General features: G+C 53.3%; 1 protein-coding gene across 1 annotated transcript; it reads left to right on the top strand.

Moving 5' to 3' along the window:
- Nucleotides 1–3,756: 3,756 nt before the first annotated feature.
- On the top strand, nt 3,757–11,962 carry ZNF692 (zinc finger protein 692). The gene is given in 13 exon segments (XM_072763003.1): nt 3,757–3,893; nt 4,359–4,546; nt 4,837–4,868; nt 5,183–5,446; nt 5,942–5,990; nt 6,083–6,205; nt 6,522–6,743; nt 6,831–6,908; nt 7,010–7,088; nt 8,711–8,825; nt 11,286–11,385; nt 11,527–11,793; nt 11,795–11,962. Coding segments are annotated over 12 exon segments (1,539 nt in total). The 5' UTR covers nt 3,757–3,893; nt 4,359–4,370; the 3' UTR covers nt 11,829–11,962.
- The last annotated feature ends 224 nt before the right edge of the window (nt 11,963–12,186 follow it).

Raw genomic sequence — 12,186 nt, 5'->3', positions numbered from 1 at the left:
ACAGTGATTTGAAGGGGTACACGTACCCCTTATACCAGAAATATTCATAATAGCCAAATTTTGGAAAGAGCCCAATGTTCATATGTTCATCAACTAACAAATGGGTCATATATGTATATGTTATATGCACATATATGATATTATCTAAAAGAACGAAACTTGCCTTTTTTTAATAAATTAATTTTTATTGGTGTTCAATTTACCAACATACAGAATAACACCCAGTGCTCATCCCGTCAAGTGTCCTCCTCAGTGCCCGTCACCCATTCACCCCCACCCCCCGCCCTCCTCCCCTTCCACCGCCCCTAGTTCATTTCCCAGAGTTAGGAGTCTTTATGTTCTGTCTCCCTTCCTGATATTTCCCACACACTTCTTCTCCCTTCCCTTACATTCCCTTTCACTATTATTTATATTCCCCAAATGAATGAGAACATACACTGTCGCATGCGCTGGGGGCGACAACCGTCCAGGGATGAGGGTAAGGGAATGAGGAAAAGAAAAGAGACACAGAGTGGGAGCAGGAGGGACATATGGCCGGATTCAGCCACAATGCCAACTTTATTTGTGTTACTCACTCTTTTATAGAGCAGGGTTGTATATCAAGCAGGATGTCTTAAGCTTAGTTCTCCAAACATGTCTTTTCAGAATATATAGCCGTAGTATGCGCCCTTGAATAGATAGCCAAGGTATGCACCCTTAGATAGCAATGGTATGCGTCCTTGAGCCACAAGCCTTCAACAACAAGGGTGAGACAGGTAGGCGTAGGCTGTGGTTGGAAGAGTCAACAGAGAGCCCTTGCTCAATCCATTAACCCCTTCCTGGCACGTGGCTCCCAACAATACACTGTTTGTCCTTCTCCGATTGACTTCACTCAGCATAATACCCTCCAGTTCCATCCACGTTGAAGCAAATGGTGGGTATTTGTCGTTTCTAATGGCTGAGTAGTATTCCGTTGTATACATAAACCACATCTTCTTTATCCACTCATATTTCGATGGACACCGAGGCTCCTTCCACAGTTTGGCTATTGTAGACATTGCTGCTATAAACATCGGGGTGCAGGTGTCCCAGCGTTTCATTGCATCTGAATCTTTGGGGTAAATCCCCAACAGTGCAATTGCTGGGTCGTAGGGCAGATCTATTTTTAACTCTTCGAGGAACCTCCACACAGTTTTCCAGAGTGGCTGCACCAGTTCACATTCCCACCAACAGTGCAGGAGGGTTCCCTTTTCTCCGCATCCTCTCCAACATTTGTGGTTTCCTGCCTTGTTAATTTTCCCCATTCTCACTGGTGTGAGGTGGTATCTCATTGTGTTTTTTTTTTTCCATTGTGGTTTTGATTTGTATTTACCCGATGGCAAGTGATGCGGAGCATTTTCTCATGTGCTTGTTGGCCATGTCTGTGTCTTCCTCTGTGACGTTTCTATTCATGTCTTTTGCCCATTTCATGATTGGATTGTTTGTTTCTTTGCTGTTGAGTTTAATAAGTTCTTTCTAGATCTTGGAAACTAGCCCTTTATCTGATATGTCATTTGCAAATATCTTCTCCCATTCTGTAGGTTGTCTTTCAGTTTTGTTGACTGTATCTTTTGCTGTGCAAAAGCTTCTTATCTTGATGAAGTCCCAATAGTTCATTTTTGCTTTTGTTTCTTTTGCCTTTGTGGATGTATCTTGCAAGAAGTTACTGTGGCCAAGTTCAAAAAGGGTGTTGCTTGTGTTCTCCTCTAGGATTTTGATGGAATCTTGTCTCACATTTAGATCTCTCATACATTTTGAGTTTATCTTTGTGTATGGTGCAAGAGAGTGGTCTAGTTTCATTCTTCTGCATGTGGATGTCCAATTTTCCCAACACCATTTATTGAAGAGACTGTCTTTCTTCCAGTGGATAGTCTTTCCTCCTTTGTCAAATATTAGTTGACCATAAAGTTGAGGGTCTACTTCTGGGTTCTCTATTCTGTTCCATTGATCTATGTGTCTGTTTTTGTGCCAGTACCACACTGTCTTGATGACCACAGCTTTGTAGTACAACCTGAAATCTGGCATTGTGATGCCCCCAGGTATGGTTTTCTTTTTTAAAATTCCCCTGGCTATTCGGGGTCTTTTCTGATTCCACACAAATCTTAAAATAATTTGTTCTAACTCTCTGAAGAAAGTCCATGGTATTTTGATAGGGATTGCATTAAACGTGTAAATTGCCCTGGGTAACATTGACATTTTCACAATATTAATTCTGCCAATCCATGAGAAACTTGCCATTTCAAATAACATGGATGGGGATCCCTGGGTGGCGCAGCGGTTTGGCGCCTGCCTTTGGCCCAGGGCACGATCCTGGAGACCCGGGATCGAATCCCACATCGGGCTCCCGGTGCATGGAGCCTGCTTCTCCCTCTGCCTGTGTCTCTGCCTCTCTCTCTCTCTCTGTGACTATCATAAACAAATAAAGATTTTAAAAAAAAATGTTAAAAAAAAACAAAAAAAAAAACAAATAACATGGATGAAGCTAGAGTATATTATGCCAAGTGAACTGAGTCAGTCAGAGAAAGACAAATATCACATGATTTCACTCATATGTGGACTTTAAGAAACCTAACAAGTAGGGAGGGAAAAAAAGGAGTGAGGGAAAGCAGACTCTTTTAAAAAAATTAATTAATTAATTAATTAATTAATTAATTAATGAGAGAGACAGAGAGCATGAATGGGGTGAGGACAAAGAGAGAAGCAGACTCCTTGCCTGGGGTGGGGGCAGTGGCTTGATTCCAGTACTAGGAGATCATGACCTGAGCCAAGGTTGATGCCACCCAGGTGCCCCCCACCCCCCAAACTAACTCTTAACTACAGAGATCAAATGAGGGCTGCTGAAGGGCAGTGGGGTGGGGGATGGGTTAAATGAATGATGGGTATGGAGCAGGGCACAGGTTGTGATGAGCACTGGGCGTTGTATGTAAGTGAGGAATCACCAAGTCTTACACCTAAAATTAACATTACTTTGTATGTTAACTAACTGCAAGTTATATAAAAAACTTGGAAGAAAAAAAATAATAAATCCCTGGGACGGTTAGCTCACTCAAGAACAGAAGAGAGGATATTTGGTCTAGGTTCTAATTCAGGAGGACACTGTATTTGGGTGGTACAGTGGTGGAGGATCCAACAAAGGAAAGGGGGAGCCAACGACGAAGGAAGAAAACCGAAAGAATGCAGACACAGCAGCACTGGGGTTTGGGACAGAGGAGGGCAGAGGGGATGATCCCGCAGGGTCAGATGCTCTGAAGGCGGAGAAGCGCCGTTCCAGCGGCTTGATGGAGAGGAAATCTCCGCGGGAGGCATCCCAAGAGGAACTAGGAAGTGACTAAGAGTCCGCAGCGAATCCAGGCAACTTTTCAGAGGCCTCTCGATGCCTCAGAGGGAGTGGGCCATGGCCAGATGTGCCTTTGAGGCCTAGACAGGGGTCTAGGTGGTTAGGGCGGCTGATGCTGCAGGTGTTCGCATGTAGGTGGCAACGGAGAGGGAGAAACCGCAGGTGAAGCGCACAGGGCAGGGTCAGGCTCGCTACGTTTCCGCACCAGGCGGAGGCATCCCCGGCGGACGCCAGGTCTGCATCACTCCGTAGCTCCGCGGCGCTCGGGCGATTCCTACGGGAACTACAGCTCCCGGCAGGCGGTGCGCTCGCCGGCCATTGCGCAGGCGCCGCCAGTCCCCTCCCAGTCCCCCTCCCAGCCGCCCCGGCCCCAGTTCCGCGTTGGAGCCGCAGACGCCTAGGGGGCGGCTTCCTCTTAAAGGAGAAACGGCGGCGGAGCGCGCGAGGTGGGCCCTCTTCCTCCCGGCGCTCTCCGGGCCTGCGCGGAGGAGGGGGAGGCGCAGGCGCAGTCGGGCCGAGGGCGGGTGGGGGCGCGCAGGTAAGACCCGGCGGGGGTGGACCGCGGCGGGCACTCCGGGGGCCCGGCCTGCGCTCAGTGGGCGTTAAGTGGGGCGGCCCGACGCGGGGTGGGAGCGCCCCCGGCCCCGGCCCCATTCACTCCGCCATGAAGAGCGCCCCCCAGACACCCCCTCCCCCCCCCAGCAGTCCGGGCTGGAGGGGCCTGTGCCGTCTTCAAGGTGAAACTGTCACCTCCCCGTCGCCCAGCCCCCGTTGAAACTTGGCCGGAGCCTGGCGCCTCCCCGGGGCGCGGGGCCGGGCCGCCGGCTCCCCTCCTCCCCCCCTCCCCCGCACAGCGCTGCTCTACGCGCCCAGTAACATAAGCCGGGCGGTGCGGCCCCGGCGGCGGCTGCGGGGAGGACCTGGGCTGGCGGATCTCGGCCGCCGGGGGCCCTGGGGGCGCCCCGGGTCAGGCCGCCCGTGCGCGTGTGTCCTCCACCCGTAGGTCCCGGTGCCCATGGCTTCCTCCCCGGTGGACGCATCGCGCAGGCGGCAGGAGAAGCGGCGGCAGCTGGACGCGCGCCGCAGCAAGTGCCGCATTCGCCTGGGCGGCCACATGGAGCAGTGGTGCCTCCTCAAGGAGCGGCTGGGCTTCTCCCTGCACTCGCAGCTCGCGAAGTTCCTGTTGGACCGGTTAGGAGCCGGGCCGGGCCGGGGCTGCGCGGGAGGGCGCCGGGGGTGCGACGCCCAGTCCCCTACGTGGTCGGTGCCGGCCGCCAGCTCGTCACCGCCCGCAGATTTCTCATTTCAGCAGAACAGCCTGTGTGACTTGGGGCCTCTCTGGGTCCTGTCCCCCCGCTGTTGGTTTCCAGCGAATAGGGGCCCTAGGGTCTGGTCCCTTCAAAGTGTGGGAGTGCAGAGAGCTGAGGCCAGCTGGCCCGGATCCCTCCCTAAACCGCCTCTCTTCCCCCTCCCCCTGGCAGGTACACTTCTTCACGCTGTGTGCTCTGTGCAGGTGGGTAGGGAGTAGCTAGAGGTCGGGGCCAGGAGCCAGGGAGGGCGGAGGGGCAACAGGGAACCCCCTCCGGAGGGGACTGGATCAGAGGGGACCCTGAGTGGGTTGGGGAAAGGTGGGGAGTTGGGGAGCCCAAGGTAGTTTGATGGGAGCAGGCTGTGGAAGAGAGCAATGTCTAGGGACCTTGGGGGGGTTCTGGGCTCTGAAGGATGATAAACTGAGGTAGGGACTGGCTTTGCCCAGGGAGGGTGTGGTCCCAGTGTGAGAGTAGGAGGCTTGCCAGCTCGCCCTGACTGTTGCCTTCACCACCTCAGGTCCTGAGCCTTTGCCCCCCAAGGGTCTGCAGTATCTGGTGCTCCTGTCGCATGCCCACAGCCGGGAATGCAGCCTGGTGCCTGGGCTCCGGGACCCCGGGGGCCAAGATGGGGGGCTTGTGTGGGAGTGCTCTGCAGGCCACACCTTCTCCTGGGGCCCGTCTTCAGGCCTCACATCTCCAGAGGAGCCTAAGCCAGCTTCCTGTCCAAATACTGCCCGGAGAAGCTGGTGCCCAGAGGCCAGGAGCGGGCAGGAGCCTGCAGGTAGGCGGGGGCAGGAAGAACTGTGAAGAAAACAGAGGGAAAATGGTTCCCGTCTCTGTACCATAGAACCCCCTTTATTAAAAATTATCCTTTCTTAATGGAAAAACAAGGAAATATATTCTCAAATATATTTTTAGGTATAAAAAGCAAAATACAGAATGAGACGTATGTTGTGTTACCATTGGTGGAAAAACCAGGGAAGGAAGAATATATATATATATGTACTTACGAATGTATCAAATATGTCTGGAAGGGCATGAGGGAAACCCGGTTCTCTGTGGGAAGAACTAGGTGAAGAGGGGGTAGTATTGGTAAGGAGACTTTTCCAAGCGTACCTTTTTATACTTTTACCTTTTGAACCATGTGATTGTATCATCTCCAGAGTAAAGCACCCCTTCCTGCTGTACCCTCCTCCATCCCAGGAGACCTTAAAAGTACACCTGTCCTCCCTCCAGCCCAGAGATCCTTCCCCTTTGACCCTACCTGTACCAACAGGTTTGGCATCTGAGCACGATGAGAGGACTCAGGAGGCCATGTTGCCCAGGTGAGGTTTGGGGGGAAGGGAAAGGAGAGACTTGGGTGAACAGTGCAGGCAAGAGAGTGGGAGCCTGAGGCTTGCCTTCCTTGGTCCAGCAGGGAAGTAGGACCCTTACTGGAGACCTTCCCAACCCCAGGAGAAGAGGGGGAGGAGGAAGATGAGGATGAAGAGGAAATGCTCAGTGATGCCAGCCCATGGACCTACAGCTCCTCCCCAGATGAGCAAGTTGGGGTTGTGGGAGGATGTTGAAGTGAGCAGGAGGGAGGGAGTAGCTGGCCAGGGACCCCAAAGCTTTGCAGACTTGAGGGAAAGGCTTGTTGGTGGGGAAGGTGGAAAGAACTGGAGGCTTTGAATCAGGAAAATCAGGGTTGAAGTTCGGCTCTAGAGGAGAATGAAAGCTGAAAGCAGATGTGAATAGAGATTCTAGGGTAGGGTAGGGTGGTTCCAAGTTGGGGATCTTTGCAGTTTAGGGGCGTGGGTTGGGTTGAAGGCTAGCTGAGAGCCCAGGGAGATAATGCTCTTCTCTTCTCTTTTCAGCAGTGATCCAGATGCCCCCAGACTACTACCTTCCCCTGTCACCCATGCACTTAAGGAGGGAGAGACACCCCCACCCCCAGAAGCTCCCCTCAATCCTCTTGCTGTACTGTCCTCATCAACATCATCATTGGGTTCTGGAGCTCTTCTGCCTACAGAAGTTGGGGTACAGCCAGAAATCAGAGGGACCCCTCAAGCAACCCAGCAGACTGAGCCCTTGGCCAGGTAACCTGATGGCTGAGACAGAGGGCAGGGGCATCCTGGGACGTGGCCCTCCCTCGAGGCCCTTTGCTCCCTCTTTGCTGCCCGTAGCCCTGAGAGTCAGGCCCAGTCTGCTCTGACCTTGGCCTGGGAGGAGGACACGGCACAGATTGGCTCCAAGAGAATTAGGTAGGACTGGGGGCGGGGGGAGTCTTTGGGGACGGGACTGAGAGGAGGGGGCTGAGGAGAGCCTGTGGGAGTCCTGAAGCTCTCCCGTTGTCCTTCCCCAGGAAAGCTGCCAAAAGAGAGCTGCTGCCTTGTGACTTTCCTGGCTGTGGAAGGATCTTCTCCAACCGGCAGTACCTGAATGTGAGGACATGAGGGACACACATTGGGTCCTTTGTGATCTCAGAGGTGTATGAGGACGGCTTAAGGAGATGCTGAGGTGAAGGAGAAGCTGAAGCAAAGAAGCTTGGAGTGTGGGTAGATTTGGAGATAGGAAGATAAGTGTTAGGGTGGACCTGCAGAGCTTACCTACAGTTGATAATCCCTCAACCAGAAACTGGTAGGTAAAAGCAGAAAACCAAGCCTCAAGCACATAGCTGCTGCCCACCACTGCTGGTTGCATGGGTCCTCCAGGCATCAAGGAGAAGGCAGATAACCATGGCATTCCTCAGGCTCTTGAAGTGCTAGCAACTGTTCTAAGCACTTGCTGTGGGTCAAGTCTTTTGATCCCTAGGGAGTAGGTAGGTGCTGATCCTGTTCCTCCCACAGAATGGCACACAAAGGCTAAGTAATGGCCCAGGCTCCTCAGTCAGTGTGTGGTAGTGCTGGGGCTCCTGAGTCCACACTCAGCCGCTTGGCGCTGCTGGCTGGGGTGGGTGGTTCTAGTGTTGGGGGTTGGTAGGTGCAGCCTAACTGCCAGCGAGATTTGAGGCACAGAGGGGTGGCCTACAGCCCCACCCTATCCAGAGCCCTCCCCAACCATGTCCTACAGTTGAGGGAGAGCCCAGACCAGAGGGATGGTGACACGAGGGTAGATGGGATTTGAGAGAGGGAATGGGCAGGTGCCCAGTGGCAGGAAAGCTCTGGGATGAGAAGTTTAGCAAGGCTAGTCAAACACATTGGAGCCTGTTAATGAAGAAGACTGAAGCAGCCTCGAACAGTGGCTTAACTATAGGAAACTGGGACTATAGAAAAGGGGAAAGCCCATGCAGTTTACTGAGCCAGGATGTAAAGTTAGGTTGGACAGGGAATTATTTCCCAGACATACTCATGGAGTTAAGTACAGACTACCTCTACAAGTGTTCCAGGTTGAAAGCATGCCCATGTGTGTGTTTCCAAAGCAGATTTAGGAAAACATCGTAGAAGACATGACCACAATGAGCTATTGATAAAGTAGGCCATCTAGGCAGTACTGTTGTTCGTTGATGTTGTTGTTGCTATTATTATTATTATTATTACTATTATTTAAGGTTATTTATTTATTCATGAGAGACACAGAGAGAGAGGCAGAGACACAGGAGAGGAAGCAGGTGCCCTGCGGGGTGCTCCATGTGGAACTTGATCCCAGAACCCCAGAATCACGACCTGAGCCGAAGGCAGACACTCAACCACTGAGCCACCCAGGCATCCCTGTACATCGATGTTAAAGAGGATAGCCATACCTTCCCCAAATTGTGTTCTCATCCCAGCAGACAGCAGCTCCATGTTTAGGGAACCAAGACAGTCACCAGAATGGCACTTGGTTCAAGGGCTGGGCATTGCTAAGGAAAGTTGTGGCAAAAATGTGAGATAATGCAAGTCCAGGACAGAAGAAGATGAGGGCACAGTTTGGTGTCAGGATGGGATGGGTGCTGGCATTCAGAGGAGGACTGGCCAGGATGATGTGAGCTGGTGGTGCTAGAACTGTTGGTAGAGGGTGGACAGAGAAGCCTGCCTGCTGGACCAGGTTTGGCGGTCTCCCTGAGACCACCTGTTTCCTTTCCCAGCACCACAAGAAGTACCAGCACATCCATCAAAAGTCCTTTTCCTGCCCAGAGCCAGCCTGTGGGAAGTCCTTCAACTTTAAGAAACACCTAAAGGAGCATGTTAAACTGCATAGTGGTGAGTGTCGGAAATGCCTCCTCATTTCCCTCCTGTGGGTCCTGTCACCTCCCCTGTGCATCCCTTCACCTCCCCTTTGGGTCCCATTACCTCCCCCCGAGGGACCCTTCACCTCTCCCAAGGGTCCCTTCATCTCCCCTGTGGGGCATGTCATCTCCTCCTGAGGGGTCCATCACCCCCCCTGAGGGGCCCATCACCTCCCCTGTGGGGCCCATCACTTCCCCTGAGGGTCCCTTCATCTCCCCTTGGAACCCATCACCTCCTATCTGCAGGTCCCATCATACCCCTCTGTGGAATGACTCTCACACTCATTCTCTGTGTGTTGAGCACCTGCCTGCTTGAGACTGTTCTAGGTGCTGGGATACAAAAGTGAACGAAGAGGGCAATCCTTAGGATGCCCACTCTAGTGATAACAGGGGAACAAAGAGATCTGAAAGCTCAGAAGGAGAGGAGAGCATGAGGGAGGAGTCTCTCTTGTAGAAAGGGAAGGTGCTTTGAGCAAAGACTGAAGTGAAGGGAGGAATGGAGGCTTGTCCATGTCTGTGGGCAGCACTGGGAAGGCCTTCACCTGGCATCTGCATGGCATGTTCCAAGAATGGAGAGGAGGCCAGGAAGTTGGAGAGGAAGGAAAAGAGATCAGATAGGTGATTGGGGCCTCTTCGACTACCATCAGCATGGCTTGACTTCCGGCCGGATGAGCTGGGCAGCTCAGGGACAGAACTGCCTCTACAGGGAGCAGAGTGACTGCCACGTGGACAAATGGGACTGTAGGAATGTGCTGTGATAGCCTTGACGTGCTGGTACAGTTGAGTTGGTGAGAAGTGGCTGGAGGCTGCTGTGAGGACAGAGTGGCCACAGGTGGGTGGGCAGGAGGGCGCCTGGGCTGACTTGAAGGATTCCAGTCTCGGCAACTGGGCAGAGGTGATGTGATTTCCTGAAGGTGAGGAAAGGTAGGCTTTGGGAAGGGGACATTTTATTTATTCACGTTCCAGAAGATGTGAATCTGGAATTCAGAGATGTTGGGGAAGAAAAAACTGTGTTCACAAGCATGCAGTGGTATTTGGAGCTGCGGGTGGAATGTACCCACGTGGCATGAGTGTAGGTAGAGAAGCATTCTGCGGCCTCTGGGGTGGGGGTAGTGCCGGTGTTACAGGACTGAGTACAATGAGGACAGGCCGCTGGATGGGGCGGTGGGAAGCCACCTTGGACTAGACGACAAGGTGGCGAGCGACAAGGGAGGACAGCCAGAATGGAATGAGCTAAAGAAGTAGAGATAGTGAGGATGGGCCACTCTCTGGGGTGTTGAGATGACAGGTAGAGAAATGAGAGCTTAGCTGGAAGGCTGTGAGCTTGGGGGTACAAAGATGGGAATGACCCCCCCCCCCCCTCCGAGAAAAGGCTTACTGATGTCTAGGTGGCATGGGGAACCTCTGGTCAGGGAGAAGCAGAGTTGTGCAGCAGAGCAAGGAGTGTTCACATATATGGCACAGAGGTTGACTGATGGATCAGGTTGGGGGAAGATATGGTTATTCTCTCTTGACTTCTCTCTTCTTGCTGACTTGAAAAATGAGATCACTGCTGAATGAGCTAGCACAGAGAAGACTCCTCTAAGAGTGGGAGAGGGAACCGACCAAGAAAGTGCAGAGGCATATCGTTGGGTATGAAAAGGAGAGGCTGGGGGCTGGGCAAACAGATAGTGGGCTGTGTTTCTGCTCCCCTTAGCACACCTGTGCATTCCTAGAGCGGGCCAAGAGTTGTGTTAATCCTGAGTGGGATTTTAACCAAACAGGTCCAATTGTCCAGGGAGAGAGTGGTCAGTGATTTCATAGTGTGAGTGAAGGCAGGCTACAAAGACGCCCTGGAAAGGGATCTGGGTGAGGAGGGTGGATGGGCACAGGGGTGGGTGGTGGGCTGCTGGACTGGCAGCAGGAAGTCACAGGAAGTCCAGTGATGGGACATGACCTGGGAGTGGTGGCTGAGAAGGATGGGAGACCAGGAACAGAAATGTGGAGTGCTGGACGTGTAGAAAACAAAGCAGTAGCACAAGTAACTGGGGAGGAGAGGGCTGGAGCCAGAGATTTGTGGAGTGTGCTGGAGAAACGGGGAAGAAGGCTGCAGGTGGACACGTGTGGTGTGACAGTGGGGGATCCAAGTGGTGGTGAGGCAGAGGTCTAAAGGATGCCACAAGAAGCAGGGATATTCCTGTGGAGCCTGCCCTGAGACCTGGGGAGAAAAACTACAGGCCTGTGAGAGCTGCTGGAGAAGCGCAAAGGGCAGGTGCTTAGTGCTGGTAGGGAAAAAGGAGCAGGATGGCAGCTGACAGCCACAGGGCGCAGTCGGGCTGGGAGGATAAGCAGGTTGCTTGGGGGCAGTCGGCCTGTAAGGGTTGGCAGGTGGGCTGGGTTGAGGAAGGGCCGTGGCTTGGGGATGGATGTTGGCGTGACCCCTGTGAACCCGCAGACACCCGGGACTACATCTGTGAGTTCTGTGCCCGGTCTTTCCGCACCAGCAGCAACCTCGTCATCCACCGGCGCATCCACACTGGAGAGAAACCCCTGCAGTGAGTGTGGGGGAGTATGGGTGGGAAGGTAGGGCTGCCAGGGGTGCCAGCAAGACACTGGGAAGCTAAAGGCAGGAAGAACCCTTGGGGAAGTCAAGATGGGCTGAAGCCCTGTCCTTCCCTCCACTGTCCCTGGCTCAGGTGTGAGATCTGCGGGTTCACCTGCCGCCAGAAGGCCTCCCTGAACTGGCACCGGCGCAAGCATGCAGAGACTGCTGCCACTCTGCGCTTCCCCTGTGAGTTCTGCGGCAAGCGATTCGAGAAGCCGGACAGCGTTGCAGCTCACTGTAGCAAAAGCCATCCAGCCTTGTTACCAGCCCTACAAGAGTCACCTGGCCCACTGGAGCCCTGTCCCAGCATCTCTGCCTCTGTGACCCCGAGGTCTGGTGATGAGTCCAGGCCTTCGGGTTCCTCAGACTCTGACTGTACTCCCTCAGCAGTGAGCATCCCTGGGCTCTGAGGAGCCAGACCCCAGGGACTGGAGAGAAGTGCCAGGGAGTGCAGGGTGGGGGCAAAGAAACCAGCCAGGCTACTTTAGTCTTCCTAAAGGACAGAATAAACCCTTATTTTACATGGACACGTGTGGGCAGAGTATTTTGGCACCTGCAACACAGGAATCCTGATTCCTTTAGAAGCAGGCTGCTAGAATATGCCTGAGTGCACCATCGGTTGGGCCCTGTTCCTCTCTGCGGGCCCCCACCTCAAGGAGCCAGCTGTCTTTCCCAGTTTGCTTTGGCATTTTGCAGTTCTTTTCTGTGGGTTATCATCATACATACCCATTCTTGCACTCAAGGAGGGCAG

This window comes from Vulpes vulpes, chromosome 7 (genome assembly GCF_048418805.1).
Source record: "Vulpes vulpes isolate BD-2025 chromosome 7, VulVul3, whole genome shotgun sequence".
Taxonomy (NCBI): domain Eukaryota; kingdom Metazoa; phylum Chordata; class Mammalia; order Carnivora; family Canidae; genus Vulpes; species Vulpes vulpes.
Note: the sequence above shows the minus strand (reverse complement) of the source record. Positions and strands in the feature narration are given on the sequence as shown.